Source organism: Monodon monoceros, unplaced genomic scaffold (assembly GCF_005190385.1).
Source record: "Monodon monoceros isolate NGI ecotype Baffin Bay Population unplaced genomic scaffold, NGI_Narwhal_1 Super_Scaffold_18, whole genome shotgun sequence".
Classification (NCBI taxonomy): Eukaryota; Metazoa; Chordata; class Mammalia; order Artiodactyla; family Monodontidae; genus Monodon; species Monodon monoceros.
In genome coordinates this window covers 123794780-123811898 of record NW_021703774.1, presented here as the reverse complement: position 1 = coordinate 123811898, position 17119 = coordinate 123794780, and the positions used below count along the sequence as shown (strand labels likewise).

The 17119-nt window shown below is 35.4% G+C and overlaps 1 protein-coding gene across 1 annotated transcript in view; it reads right to left on the bottom strand.

The window, feature by feature from the left end:
* WDR78 (WD repeat domain 78) overlaps positions 1-17119 on the bottom strand; it is a 117619-nt gene that overhangs the window by 13644 nt on the left and 86856 nt on the right. Inside the window, 5 exon segments of the mRNA XM_029228003.1 lie at positions 6369-6490; positions 6781-6938; positions 8688-8839; positions 10361-10447; positions 14194-14402. Of these exon segments, the coding sequence (XP_029083836.1) occupies positions 6369-6490; positions 6781-6938; positions 8688-8839; positions 10361-10447; positions 14194-14402 (728 nt within the window).

Here is a 17119-nt window from a genome sequence, read left to right as displayed (position 1 = left end):
CCCATACAGGATAAATCCAAGGAGAAACAAGCCAAGACACATATTAGTCAAACTATCAAAAATTAAATACAAAGAAAAAATATTAAAAGCAGCAAGGGAAAAACAGCAAATAACATACAAGGGAATCCCCATAAGGTTAACAGCTGATCTTTCAGCAGAAACTCTGCAAGCCAGAAGGGGGTGGCAGGACATATTTAGAGTGATGAAGGGGAAAAACCTACAACCAAGATTACTCTATCCAGCAAGGATCTCATTCAGATTTGATGGAGAAATTAAAAGCTTTACAGACAAGCAAAAGCTAAGAGAATTCAGCACCACCAAACAAGCTTCACAACAAATGCTAAAGGAACTTCTCTAGGCAGGAAACATGAGAGAAGGAAAAGACCTACAATAACAAACTCAAAACAATTAAGAAAATGGTAATAGGAACATACAGATTGATAACTACCTTAAATGTAAATGGATTAAATGCTCCAACGAAAAAATATAGGCTGGCTGAATGGATACAAAAACAAGACCCGTATATACGTTGTCTACAAGAGACCCACTTGAGACCTAGGGACACATACAGACTGAAAGTGAGGGGATAGAAAAAGATATTCCATGCAAATGGAAATCAAAAGAAAGCTGGAGGAACAATTCTCATATCAGACAAAATAGACTTCAAAATAAAGACTATTACAAGAGACAAAGAAGGACATTATGTAATGATCAAGGGATCAATCCAAGAAGAAGATATAACAATTGTAAATATTTATGCACCCAACATAGGAGCACCTCAATACATAAGGCAAATTCTAACAGCCATAAAAGGGGAAATTGACAGTGACAAAATCATAGTAGGGGATGTTAACACCCCACTTTCACCAATGGACAGATCATCCAAAATGAAAATAAGTAAGGAAACACAAGCTTTAAATGATACATTAACCAAGATGGACTTAATTGATATTTATAGGATATTCCATCCAAGAAAACAGAATACACTTTCTTCTCAAGTGGTAATTCTCCAGGATAGATCATATCTTGGGACACAAATCAAGCCTTGGTAAATTAAAGAAAATTGAAATCGTATCAAGCATCTTTTCCAACCGCAGTGCTATGAGACTGGATATCAATTACAAGAAAAATTCTGTAAAAAATACAAAAACATGGAGGCTAAACAATACATTCCTAAATAACCAAGAGATCACTTAAAAAATTAAGGAGGAAATCAAAAAATACCTCGAAGCAAATGACAATGAAAACACGACAACCCAAAACCTATGGGATGCAGCAAAAGCAGATCTACGAGGGAAGTTTATAGCAGTACAATCTTATCTCAAGAAACAAGAAACACCTCAAATAAACAACCTAAACTAACACCTAAAGCAATTAGAGAAAGAAGAACAAAAAATCCAAAGTTAGCCGAAGAAAAGAAACCATAAAGATCAGATCAGAAATAAATGAAAAAGAAATGAAGGAAACAATAGCACAGATCAATAAAACTAAAAGCTGGTTCCTTGAGAGGATAAACAAGATTTATAAACCATTAGCCAGACTAATCAAGAAAAAAAGAAAGACCCAAATAAATAGAATTAGAAATTAAAAAGAAGTAACAACTGACACTGCAGCAATACAAAGGATCATGAAAGAGTGCTACAACCAAGTATATGCCAATAAAATGGACAACCTGGAAGAAATGGACAAATTCTTAGAAAACCACAAGCTTCTGAGACAGAACCAGGAAGAAATAGAAAATATAAATCAATCACAAGCACTGAAATTGAGACTTTGATTAAAAACCTTCCAACAAACAAAAGCCCAGGACCAGATGGCTTCACGGGTGAATTCTATCAAACATTTAGAGAAGAGTTAACACCTATACTTCTCAAACTCTTCCAAAATATAGCAGAGGGAGAAACACACCCAAACTCATTGTACAAGGCCACCATCACCCTGATACCAAAACCAGAAAAAGATGTCACAAAGAAAGAAAACTACAGGCCAATATCGCTGATGCAAAAATCCTCAATAAAATATTAGCAAAGAGAATCCAAGAACACATTAAAAGGATCATACACCATGATCAAGTGGGGTTTATCCCAGGAATGCAAGGATTCTTCAGTATATGCAAATCAATCAACGTGATACACCATATAAACAAATTGAAGGGGAAAAACCATATGATCATCTCAATAGATGCAGAAAAAGCTTTCAACAAAATTCAATACCCATTTATGATAAAAACCCTCCAGAAAGTAGGCATAGAGGGAATTTACCTCAACATAATAAAGGCCATATATGACAAACCCACAGCCAACATCATCCTCAATGGTGAAAAACTGAAACCATTTCCACTAGGATCAGGAACAAGACAAGGTTACCCACTCTCACCACTATTATTCAACATAGTTTTGGAAGTTTTAGCCACAGCAATCAGAGAAGGAAAAGAAATAAAAGGAATCCAAATTGGAAAAGAAGAAGTAAAACAGTCACTGTTTGCAGATGACATGAAACTATACATAGAGAATCCTAAAGATGCTACCAGAAAACTACTAGAGCTAATCAATGAATTTGGTAAAGTAGCAGGATACAAAATTAATGCACAGAAATCTCTGGCATTCCTATACACTAATGATGAAAAATCTGAAAGTGAAATTAAGAAAACACTTCCATTTACCATTGCAACACAAAGAATAAAATACCTAGGAATAAACCTACCTAAGGAGACAAAAGACCTGTATGCAGAAAATTATAACACACTGATGAAAGAAATTAAAGATGATACAAATAGATGGAGAGTTATACCATGTTCTTGGATTGGAAGAATCAACATTGTGAAAATGACTATACTACCCAAAGCAATCTACAGATTCAATGCAATCCCTATCAAACTACCAATCGTATTTTTCACAACGAGAACAGAAAATTTCACAATTTGTATGGAAACACAAATGACCCTGAACAGCCAAAGCAATCTTGAGAAAGAAAAACAGAGCTGGAGGAATCAGGCCCCCTGACTTCAGACTATACTACAAAGCTACAGTAATCAAGACAGTATGGTACTGGCACAAAAACAAATACAGATCAATGGAACAGGATAGAAACAGCAGAGATAAACCCACGCACCTATGTTCACCTTATTTTTGATAAAGAAGGCAAGAATATACAGTGGTAAAAGACAGCCTCTTCAATAAATGGTCCTGGGAAAACTGGAGAGCTACATGTAAAAGAATGAAATTAGAACACTCTCTAACACCATACACAAAAATAAACTCAAAATGGATTAAAGACCTAAATGTAAGGCCAGATACTATCAGGAAAACATAGGCAAACACTCTATGACATAAATCACAGCAAGATCCTTTTTGACCCACTTCCTAGAGAAATGGAAATAAAAACAAAAATAAACAAATGGGACCTAATGAAACTTAAAAGCTTCTGCACAGCAAAGGAAACCATAAACAAGACAAAAAGACAACCCTCAGAATGGGAGAAAATATTTGCAAATGAAGCAACTGACAAAGGATTAATCTCCAAATTTACAAGCAGCTCATGCAGCTCAGTATCAAAAAAAGAAACAACCCAATCCAAAAATGGGCAGAAGACCTAAATAGACATTTCTCCAAAGAAGATATACAGATCGCCAACAAACACATGAAAGAATGCTCAACATCATTAATCATTAGAGAAATGCAAATCGAAACTACAATGAAATATCATCTCACACAGGTCAGAATGGCCATCATCAAAAAATCTAGAAACAATAAATGCTGGAAAGGGTGTGGAGAAAAGGGAACCCTCTTGCACTGTTGGTGGGAATGTAAATTGATACAGTCACTATGGAGAACAGTATGGAGGTTCCTTAAAAAACTAAAAATAGAACTACCATACAACCCAGCAATCCCACTACTGGGCATATTCCCTGAGGAAAACATAATTCAAAAAGAGTCATGTACCACAATGTTCATTGCAGCTCTATTTACAATAGCTAGGACATGGAAGCAACCTAAGTGTCCATCAACAGATGAATGGATAAAGATGTGGCACATATATACAATGGAATATTACTCAGCCATAAAAAATAAATGAAATTGAGTTATTTGTAGTGAGATGGATGGACCTAGAGTCTGTCTTATAGAGTGAAGTAAGTCAGAAAGAAGAAAACAAATACCATACGCTAACACATATATATGGAATCTAAAAAAAAAAAAAAGGTCATGAAGAACCTAGGGGCAAGACGGGAATAAAGACGTAGACCTACGAGAGAATGGACTTGAGGACATGGCGAGCAGGAAGGGTAAGCTGGGACAAAGTGAGAGAGTGGCATAGACATATATACACTACCAAATGTAAAATAGATAGGTAGTAGGAAGCAGCCGCATAGCACAGGGAGATCAGCTCAGTGCTTTGTGACCACATAGAGGGGTGGGATAGGGAGGGTGGGAGGGAGGGAGATGAAAGAGGGAAGAGATATGGGGACATCTGTATATGTATAACTGATTTACCTTGTTATAAAGCAGAAAGTAACACACCATTGTAAAGCAATTATACTCCAATAAAGATGTTAAAAAAATTTTTTAAGTAAGTAAATAAATAAAAATGGTGTAAACATCACAATTAAAAGGCTGAGATTGTAAGATTCGATAAAAAAGCAAGACAACTATATGCTACCTAAAAGAAACATACCAAATATAAAGACACAAATAGGTTAAATGTAAAGGATGGGAAATGATAAACCATGATAATACTAGTTAAAAGAAAGCTGGAGTAGCTACATTAATATCAGACTAAATAGATTTCAGAATAAAGAATGTTACCAGTTATAAATAAGGCCATTTTATAATGATAAGGGAGTTGATTAATCGAGAGAACGTGAAAATCCTAAACACTTATGCATTTAAAACAAAGCTTCAAGATACATAAAACAAAAACCGATAGAATTTCAAGGAAAAAAAGAAAAATTCACAATTATTGTCAGAGACTTCAATCTCTTTATCTCAATGACTGATGGAAGAAATCGGCAGAAAATCAGCAAGGATATAGTAAACTTGAACAATACCATCAACCCACTTAAACTGATTGACATCCACAGAACATTTCACCCAACAGTAGCAGAATATACACTTTTCTCAAGTGCATAGGGAACATTTACAAGTAAAAATCACATTCTGGGCTTTAAAACAAATTTCAATAAATTCATAAAGATTCAGTTTATAAAAAGTTTGTTCTTTGATCATGATAGGATTGAATTAGAAATCAACAGCAAGATCCTTGGAAAAGCCCCAAATATTTGGAAACTAAATTACATGCTTCTAAATAACGCATCAATCAAATAAGAAATCAAAGGAGCACTATTGATGTTTTGGGCCAGCTAGTTCTTTGTTTGGGTCAGGGGAGGACAGTGGCTGTCCTGTGCATTGTAACGTATTTAGTGGCATCCCTGACCTCTGCCTACTAGATGCCTATAGCACTCCTCCCCACATCCCACCCCCCACAGCTGCAACAACCAAAAATATCTCAAGACATTGTGAAATGTCCCTGATGGGAAACTACTCCCCTCTCTGCCCACATTGAGAACCACTGCTCTAGAGTCAAGGTGAAAAGGAGATTACAGGAATTTGAGAATGAAGGCAGTTAGAATATGACTGCAGTAGTAAAACTGAAATGTAATAAAGGCCTGAACCACATTAGCAGTAGTAGACTTGGACTAGAAGGAGTGGGACAATCTTACTTAAATATCATTTGGGTAATAGGGTAGAATAGAGTAAGAGCTCAAGTTTTGGCTTAAATAAGTAGGTGGATGATGGTGTCACTAAAGAGATAATCATATTACATATCAGAAAATAAATAGGATATGTGTTTTTGCAAGTCATAGTCATAGTGGCTGAATTTCTGATTCCAAAGGACCTCTGGATAAAAAGAATTAGAAAAGTAGAACGTTACTAACAGTGCTCTGACTTGACTTTCGTCTTGACAAACATGATCTTAAGTGGTCTTCCTGATCCCCAGAATCATGAGTCACCACTCACATTGAGATATGGAGGACTATAGAGTGGATTTGGTTTCTATAAGTATGATAGAGCAGCAGAGCACCAAAGAGAGGCAAGGAGGGGCATTCAAGTTAAACATGGAGCTGTAAAGATAGTTCCATAGTCGCTCAGAAATACAGACCTTTCCTCCAGAAAGCAGAAAAAGGACAGCCAACTGGAATGTGCCATTCTACCTTAGGCTGACACCTATGATACCTATGTGTGTGACTTTTTTATTTACAAGGCGCAATATTTATTAACATGATGACATTTTGTCTTGATTTATATCTTAATACACTTCAATTATCGGCAGTTGTTATATGCAATAGTAAATAACAGATTGAAATAATTTACCTTGGGGTGAAAAGCAAAACACATTCCAGGAGCCTGTCGAGATATCAAAGCTTCACCTTTCTTTTCTTTTTCCCCTCCTTTTTTGCTGCTGCTAGCAGTAGTTCTCCTCAAACGCATCAAATCTTTATTTAAAGAAAAAATACATATATTATTTACCACAGGAAATAATAATGTAGATATGTCCCTTCTGCAAAGAATATGATTTCTGCCATCCTTTGCAGGTCATTAGGTTAAAATTAGCAAATACCAGAGCTAGATGCTTAGAAAAACAATGACCAAGCCCAGTTTTTTTTCTTATTTAGCCAAACCTAAATTTGTCACCTCTTATACATAGTTCACTAGGAATTTTTAATTCAGCACATAACAAGAGAAAGATAATTTGGTGTCTGTGTGTGTATTTATTTATTTTTACCATGACAGTCCAGTCCTTTCCGTATAACCCATTTGGAGATCCTTCCATCTGCTGATATAGAAACTAGTATTTCTCTTTTGTCATCACCTGCTGTCCCTCGATCTTGTTCTATCCACTGTAGTTGCCATACAGGTCCCAAATGTTTTTGAGGTGATTCGCTAAAACAGGGAAAAGCACGAAATATAAAATACTTATAATAATTTTAAAATTCTTGGGGTATAAGCGACTTGGAGTATAAGTGATAAGGACAGCTCCCTAAAGCATCATGACCTACTCATAGAATGATACTTTTGTTGTTCAAAACTGGACTTTTACTTTAAGTATTTTGAAAAACAGGAAAAAAAATCACTTTGCTAATATTCACTGGTGTTTTTCTCATTTCTTACAAGAGGAAAATTTTATTGCCTTTAGTTATATTAGCTATCATATCAGGGATACAAAAGCAAACATTTTCTTTTTTTAGAATCTACTTCTCTTACTCTATTCATTTACTTTTTCCTAGTTGTGTAAATTTAATTTATTTTAGACACATTGAATATTACTATCTCCATCTTTATAAGGATATTTTTCATAGCTTAAATGAGTAAGTCATTTAAGTCTTATTCGAGTAAATAGTTACCTCACCCTTCTTCCTATGTTTCAGGATTGCCCACTGGCTTGATTCTCTCTAGGGCTGAGATTTAAAAGTTTTATGATGAATTATAATCACTTCTCAGATTACTGGCTGCTTTCCTGTCAGATTAATGGGTTGCTTTGTTCCTAGTACTGACTCCCTTGATTTTTTATGCAAACTCTCCAAATCAGTAGTTCTGAATTTTTTAGTCTATATATCTTTGATTATTTGGTAAAAGTTATGGACCCTCTTCCCAGAAACAAGCACAAAGGCTCACGCTTACAAAACTATGTAAATAATTTCAAAATTAAGCTAAAGAACACCTGCTTTAATGCCTATTTCCAGTTATTGCGAAGTTTATGCAAACACTAATATAAATATACTGCCTCATTTTGCTCCACTGGTATCTGGTTTATTATAAAAACCTAAGATATCTTTCAATATCTTTAACATTTTATTTTCTCAATATGTCTCATTCATTCATTCTTAATCAAACACTTACTGTAATCCTGTTATATGCCTGATATTATGTGACATACTGAGGATACAAAGGTAAGGAAGACATAATCCTTGCCCTCAGAGCTTACAGCCTCCTCAGGGAGTTATATATGTAAATAATTTATACAAAGCACAATAAAGGCTACAATAAACGTATGTATCGGATGCACAAAAGAAAAGAATGGGCAGGTTTCCTGGAAGACGTGACACAGAAGCAATAAAGGATACAACTTTCATTTATAAGGTGAATAAGTTCTGGAAATCTAATGTACAGCATGGTGATTATAGTTAATAATACTGTATTGCATACTTGAAATTTGCTAATTTCAAGGATCTTAAGTGTCCTCACCACTCACACATAAAATGATAATTATGTGAGGTTATGGTTGTGTTAATTAATTTGACTGTGGTAATCATTTCACAATGTATACATATATTAAATCACCACACTGTATGCCTTTAAAAATTATGTCATACAATCTAAATATATACAATTTTTATTTGTCAATTATACCTCAATAAAGCTGGAGATATTTAAAATTTTTGAAAAGAATAAACCGTCAAGCCAAAGGAAGTTTGTTGGTGAAGAGGCAGAGAGGATGATAAGGAGATATTAGGGCAGAGCATTCCAGCTGGAGAGACATTATGAGGAATTATTAAATGCTTGAAGGATAATGGTATTACTCTCAATAACAATATAAACATTCACTCAAAACTAAATAACATTAGAGTAATTTTTTCCTCCTCCCTAAAAAAAGCACATGGTTTATGTTTATCTAATTCTTGGGATTCTCACCTACTATCCAGAACTGGAATGTTACTGTTGCTCTGTACATTATAAATCGCAATAGTGCCATTGTGATAGCCAACTGCTAAAAGGTTAGGTGCTCCAATTGAAAAATCCACAGCAGTAACGCCATATGGACTCTGATAAGTACGTTCTGGCCACTGAATAAAAAAGAAATTACATTACATTTTAACCTTGGTTTTGTAGACCGCAGTAAGGTGGGTATGATGGTGGCTGAAGAAAGACTAGGCTGGTGGCAGTGGGGATATGAGGAGAGTTAGTCTGCATTCAGTTACTCATTTCTTCCTAACTTCCTGTATACATGAGAATAAAACTTCAATTGGCCATTTCCTTTATTTTGATGAATCCTCAGAGCTCAGTAGTTTTAAGAAATACAGCACGTGGTTTCTACAGTAATTATCATTTTGGGTAATCCTCCAGCAGGATTTGTATGACCATCACAAGTCACCGTCTTAAAGATACAAATAATGGACACCAAATAAATTATCCTGCATATATTCCTATCCTCCAGTATCTGTTTCAGATGCTTGTATTATCTAATCATTCTAAACAAGGATAGAGGAAGCTCCAAAACTCTCTAAGTTACTCTTTTCTACAACTCTGTCAAGATTTTTATTGTTTTGTTTTGTTTTAATGTCTAATCCAACTCCTTTCTGGTTTCTAACAACCTACATGGAAGAGAAGATAACCTGCTGATGATGAATCCTATGTCAACCCTTCCACACGTTTAAAATTGCTTCTTCCTTTCTTTTAGGCTATATACACCCAGCTTCCTAACAGATGGGGGATTATTTATAAAAACTCTAATCATTTTTATATGCTCTTCTGATCCTTTTCTAAGTTTTCCACTTTACGTTTCAGTTGCGACTTAAAACTAAAGCTAAAGTAAACTTAAAGTAACAGGTTGACCAGGGCTGTTTAACAAAAAGCATAACTGATACTTGTTCGTTCTCTTTGAAAAATTCATGGCAGTATGAGAGTTATATTAATCTACTTTCTATCTATCGAGGAGAGCAGAAGTATATTTTATAAAGTGATAAGGAGTTATTTATATATTGAGAAACAACCCAGTAGTAAATGAAACTTAATTTTTAAAGAATTTTTCTTTGCAAATATATTCTTCTTTATAACAGGCAGTGATAAACAATAATGGTTCAGCCCTAGATCATCATATCTAACAGCACATAGTAGATTTTCAATAAATATTTATTAAATGAATTTACCTTATCCAATAAAGTGTAAGAACAAATATTTGTTGTTGTTGTGTTTTGTTTTTGTTTTTTGGTTTTTTTTTTTTTGCAGTACGCGGGCCTCTCACTGTTGTGGCCTCTCCTGCTGCGGAGCACAGGCTCTGGGCGCACAGGCTCAGCGGCCATGGCTCACGGGCCCAGCCGCTCCGTGGCACGTGGGATCCTCCCGGACCGGGGCACGAACCCGTGTCCCCTGCATCGGCAGGCGGACTCTCAACCACTGCGCCATCAGGGAAGCCCAAGGACAAATTTTAATTGTTTTATTGTTATAGATTTAAACCAAAGAAAGTCAAGTCTTGCTTGGTAAAACTTTCTTGAGTTAGTTTAATGATCACATAAAACTAACTACTTTATGAGAATTATGTGAACATTTAATTAAATAAAAATAGGTCTTATTCCTGTTTTAGTTACCATGGGATTCTTTATTGACCAGCAGCAAGCCAATCCTCTTTTTTGCTCCTTAAATCCAAAGTGCCCATAGCCAACAGCCAAAAGGTCCTAAAAAACAGAAAAATTAAAAATAAGAGAAGACAGCATAAAAATATCAGCAAATGTATAAAGATGCATATTAATGAACTGTGTTAAAATAGTGATGACATTTCAATTGAGGTTAAAAAATACCAATATACCAACTATTTTCACTCTACATTTCCATCTTCATAAGCAAAATAATAGTAAAAATAACCACATTTTAGGCTGAAGAATAAACACACACAAAAAACAATTGCTGAAAAGCTATTTTACATATTGAGATAATCTTCAAAAATTGTATTATTGCATTATAGTGTCTTATGGGTTTTTAATAATGACCTAATAATTTCAAATGTAAAATAAAAGACATTTATTTTTAAAGGGAGGTGCCATGGACTGAATTGTGTCTCCTCCCTTAAAAGTGATATGCTGAAGTCCTAACACCTAATAACATATGATGATATTTGGAAATATGGCACTTAGGAGGTTATTAAGGTTAAATGAAGTCATAAGGGTGGGGTCCTAACCTGATAGGATTGGGTTCCTTACAAAAAGAGAAGAGACACAAGAGCTCTTTCTCTCCACCATGCAAGGATACAGCCAAGCCAGGAAGAAAGCCTTCCCCAGCAACCAAATTCATCTGGCACCTTTATCCTGGGCTTCCCAGCCTCCAGAACCGTAAGAAATAAATTTCTGTTGTATAAGCCATCCAGTCTATGGTATTTTCTTATGGCAGCTCGAGCTGATTAATATAGCAGGTCATTTCCAGAAGTGCTTATACAGATGACCCTTGAACAACACAGGTTTGAACTGTGCAGGTCCACTTATACATGGATTCTTTTAAATAAATACATTGAAAATTTTTTAGAGATTTGAGATAATTTGAAAATTTTACAAACTGCATAACCTAGAAATATCAAAAAAATTAAGATTTGTCATGAATGCATAAAATATGTGTAGATAGTAGTCTATCCTCATATAGGCATAAGTGATATTCAATATAAAATTAATAATATGTGAGTTTTCTTACTGTTTTATAGCTTTGCTTTCAAAGAACTACATTACCATACAGTATGCCTCTCTCTCATAACTGGAGAAACTGCATATCAGCCTATCATCACAGGTAAGTAGGTTTTTTTTTTTTAATGTAACAGTGTTTCCAATATTGTATTATGAATATGACTGTAATACTGTATGTCATAAAAACTTTATAATAATTCACTCATTAGTTTATAGGCTAGGCTATACTGAAGCAGTCATATCAATTACACTAGGCTACCATTAAGCAATCATATTGCTGCTTCTTCATTATCAATGCATAAATCATTATACCTGTAAATAAATATGAATTTATTTTTCACATGATATTTTCATTTTTGATGTCTGGTGTTAGTAATACATGTAACATCAACAGTGTTTTGTATCATATAAGACAGTATTGATGCAGGTACTGACAGAGTATTCATCTGTTAAACAGATGACATAAGCTTAACGGTATTGATAAATACAGTACTATAAATGTATTTTCTCTGATGATTTCCTTAATAACATTTTCTTTTCTCTAGCTTACTTTATTGTAAGAATACAGTATATAATACATATCACACACAAGATATGTGTTAATTGACTATGTTATTGGCAAGGCTTCCAGTCAACTACTATAGGCATTAGTATTTAAGTTTTGGGGGAGTCAAAAGTTATACTTGGATCTTCATTTGCATGGGGGGTTGGCATCCCAATCCCCTTGTTGTTCAAGATCAACTGTATAAGGATGTATGGACAAAAGTTTAATGATCGACCAAACCCTGCCTCTTCTCTGTAATCAGAAATATTACAAACACAGTCCTGCCACCACCTTACCTTCAAGCCAACATCGTGTCTCCACAATTCCCTCTGCCTTAAAATACTCTTCACCACTACCCTTTTTATCTTGACATTGACAAACTCCTATTCATCTCTTCTAGACTCAGCATAGGCGTCACTTCCTCTAGGAAGCATTCACAAGCCTCTCTTATATGTTCCCACAGCATTATTTATTTTCTTTATTAAAGCACATAGGAAAGTATTATATGGTCAGTGTCTATGTGTGACTAAATTACTACTGTATCTCCAGTGCTTTAACAGAGTTCCTGGCACAGAGTTAATGTTCAATAAATATTTGTAGAATGAATTAATAAATATGATAGATGGCACCTGTCATATATTTTTTAGCTTCATTCAAAATTAATCTTATTCTCAATAGCAATAATAATGTTTAAATGCTAGTATATCCAGTTTCTTAAAATGATTCATCTGTACTTATTACATGGTTATTATTGATTTATTAAATTTCACTTATCTACAAGATGTTCCCAAATAGTTTTATAAAGACAAATCCATACTAAAAGTATTCTATTTTATTCAAAAATAATATATATAATTTAAGAATTCTGTAATTTAGGTTTCAACAAAAATGATTTTTTTAGTTTTTAGCATTAATTTTTTTATTGAGGTATAATTGACATACATTATATTAGTTTCATGTGTATAACATAATGATTCAATATTTGTATAGATTGTGAAATGATCATCACAAAAAGTCTAGTTAATATGCATCACTATACATAGCTACAGAATTTTTTTCTTGTGATGAGAACTTTTAAGATCTACTGTCTTAGCAACTTTCAAATATGCAATGCAGTATTATTAACTATAGTCACCATGCTGCACATTACAGCATGACTTATTTATTTTATAACTGGAAGTTTGTACCTTTTGACTCCATTCACCCATTTAATAGCCATAACAACTATCATGTTTGCACACAGTACCTTATAAGGTGTAGCAATAAAATAATAAGGCTAATTCTTAAAACATGGATAATACAAGACAATTTAAACAAATTAGTTTTGACCATTTTAAAAATACACCAAATATTTATTCCAAAGGTACTGCCATTACACAAAAGATTTTTGAAATTACTAGTGGAGAATCATGTCTTCAGAATGAGTTTATAAACCACAGGAAAAAATAAGTCTCATTACTCTATAATCATCTCTTTTTGACAAGCAAACATACCATTCTCCCACTTGATGATTCATCTAATTCTCCTCAGGATGATTCTTAGCAGTGCAGTAGTTAAAAGCAAGAACTCTGGAGCCAGATGTCTGGGTTTGAATTCTGTTTCACTTACTGGTTATATAACTTTGGGCAAGTTATTTATCCTTTCTGTGCTTCAGTTTCCTCATCAACATAATGAGGAAAATAGTCGAGTTGTGATAATACAAGTAAAACATTTACAATAGTGCCTGGTACATAGTAGGTGCTGTTTAAGTATTTGCTGCTATTAGTAGTTATAGTATTTTAAGGAATCTCAAAATCATTTTGCACATGTTCAGGGTCACTGGATTAAGTACATACTTCCAAATATGATTACTTTAAAGAGAATACAAATTTGGGCACATGAGTTTGGTACCATGTTAAACTAAATAAATATATACTATCTTCTTGTTCACTTAATATCTCATGTGGATTCAGAGAATGCCATGTCCCAAGTACATGTCCTAAAATAAAAATGGTGACATTTTCATATTAAAGGAGAAAACCATCATTTTGTAACTGTTTGCATTTTCCCCTTTTAAAAACATAAACTTGTTTTTAGAGGAATTTTAAAACTAGGGGTTACGTCCATTTAAAGCCCTTGCCTAATAGCTGAGAAAAAAAAGTTTTCATTAATACTTGACAAGTGCCCTTAAATGCTAGAGACAGAATTACTAAAATGTTTGATAACTTACTGGATTTTTTTTATTCCAGGCAAGGCTGCTCACATTAAGGCCTTTGGTTAAGTCACAGGAAAAGGACCAAAGTCGTTCCAAATTGGCTGGTATTGTTGATTGTTCTGAACCTATTTCCATTTCTTCTTCCTCTTCCTTCTTAGCCTCTTCTTCTACCTCTTCAAGTTTTTCACCTACTAAAAAGTCTTCAGGTTCTTCAGGTTCTGGTTCTAAAATTAAGTCAAATCAAAAAGAAGATCATTATGCTCTATACCTACAGGAATCTACCAAAGTCTCCAAAGGGCATCTCTATCTACCACTGACACTTCAGCCATCATTGGATCTGCTGGGTCATATGGCCCAAGGGACTGGGTACCCTGAATAGCTGCCTGAGCCTGTTGCAGAATCTTCTGTCATTCTAGGCCCCACTCAAAGCTATTGGTTTTTCAGACCACTTAGTAAATGGACCAGAGGACTCATCCAAATGAGGAATATGTTGCCTCTAAAATGCAAAGAGGTCCACTAGGCATTGTGTCTCTTTTTTTTTTGGTTGAAGGGGAACCAGATGCAACAATGTATCCTTCACCTTAGAAGGTATTTATCTTGACATATTCCATGCCACTGGACCCTTTGAAATTTCACTGAGGTGGAAGGCCCCTAAAATTTTGTCAGATTTATTTCTCACCCTCTGACATGTAAATGTCTTACCAGTTAAGTCTACTTCCTGTTCACTAGGTCCAATCAGCACAATACCATCAATGTAATGGACCAGTGTGATGTTCTGCTGAAGGGAAAGCTCCCTGCAGACTAAATTATGACATGAAGCAGAACCGTGAAGGTGTACTGCTAACCTGACCAGCTGAAAGCAAATAGCTTCTGGTGGTTTTACCAACAGGTATTGAGGGAAAAAAACACATTTGTCTTATCAATAGCTACACACCAGGTACCATGAGATATGTTAATTTGCTCAGGCAGTGAAACCCTATCTGAAACAACAGCTGCAATTGGAGTCACCACGTGGTTAAGTTTACAATAATCCACTGTTTTTCTCTAGGATCCGTGTGTTTTCTATGTAAGCTAAACAGATGAGTTGAATGGTGAGAGTCAACAATTCCTGCATATTTCAGGTCCTTGGTGGTAGCATTAATCTCTGAAATCCCTCCAGAAAGGTGGTATTGCTATGATGTACTATTTTCATAGGTATAGGCAGCTCTAGTGGCTTCCACTTGCCTTTTCCTCCCATATTAGCCCTCACTCCACAGGTCAAGAATCACATGTGGGGATTCTGCCAGTTTCTGAATATTTCTATTTCAAGTATACATTCTGGAACAGGGGAAATAACCATAGGATGATTCAGTGGACCCACTGTGAGATGAACCTGATCTAAAATTCTGTAGATCACCTGACTTTTACAAGTCCTTACTCTGACTTGTAGACTCCAGTGATGTTTTGGGTCTCCCAGAGCTAGTGTGAACTCAGAGCCACTGTTCAGTAATCCCTGAAATTTCTGATTATTTCCTTATCCGCAATGAACAGTCACCCTTGTAAAAGGCTATAGATCCCTATGGGGAAAGCTGGGATAAATATTAACAGTATACATTCTTGGCAGTGTAGCGTGATACATTCTCAAAGGGACCCAGTCTCCCCTTCATTCAAGAAGTTCTGGCTCTATAAACTGGCTCAAGAATAGGAATAGGTTAAGGGGCTGTGACTTTGTTTTTTAGTGTTTCAAGTTAGAAACACTTGACCTAGAACTCTACTGCTTACACAGATTAAGAATTTACAAGAAGTCTGTCTGTTATGGGCTGAATCATTTCTCCCCAAAATTCATATATTGAAGTCCTAAGAATGTAGTACCTCAGAATGTAATAGTATTTTGAGACAAGGGCTTTAAAGAGGTGATTAAGGTAAAATTAGGCTATTAGTGTGGGTCCCAACCCAATATGATTGGTATCCTTATAAGAAGAGGAAATTCAGACACATCAAGAGAGACAAGGGATGCACACACACAGAGAAAAGACCGTGTAAGGAGGCAGCAAGAGGGTGGCCATCTGCAAGCCATGGAGAGAGGCCTCAGAGGAAACCAATGTTGCTGGCACCTGGATCTTGGACTTCCTGCCCCCAGAACTGTGAGGAAGTAAATTTCTATTGTTTAAGCCACTCAGTTTGTGGTATTTTGTTATGGCAGTCCTAGCAAACTAATACACCACCTACCGATTTCTCTTCTAAGGACATCATAATCAACTAGCCAGTGCCCTGGGTCTCTGCAAGTCAGACTAATCTCATTACTGCCTTGTCCCCATTATGGTAACCACGCCTACATTTCCTCTGGCAATTAAATGCTGCCCTTTAGCCCCCTCACCTTCAGGATCCAATTACCCTTATTGTATTTAAGGCCCCAGTTCAGAGGCAGCAGCTCTCACTATAAATTCTGACCTACAGAAGAGTGACCACAGAGCTCTTCAAGGATGTTGGGGCTCTCCCTCACAAGTTTATTTCTCACAATTGTGATGAAAGGTATGTTATCTGGACCCTCCTGGAGTGACCAGGCAGGTCATCATGATAAGTCCGCTCTAACGTTAGAAAGTCCCTATGCCTTTGGATACCTTTCTTTAGAGTATACCAAGACAGTTCTGATACTTCAGCTCCACTTAGTAAAGGCCACATTTTGGTCCATTATCAGCCAACCAAATAAAAAATTCTTAAAGCCATCTCTAATCCTTAAACTACAACACTGTACCCAGAATCTCTGCTCAGTGGAACCATATTAACTTTGACCTGATCTGACTTTATATTCCTTCCATCATTATCCTATACCCTTAATACCCATTTCCACCTATATTCCTCAGGTCTCTGCCTGCATAAATTAGCAAACTCAGCAATTGATTCTCCAAGAATTATAACAAACCAAAATATGTATGTACCTAACAACTTCAAAATACATGAA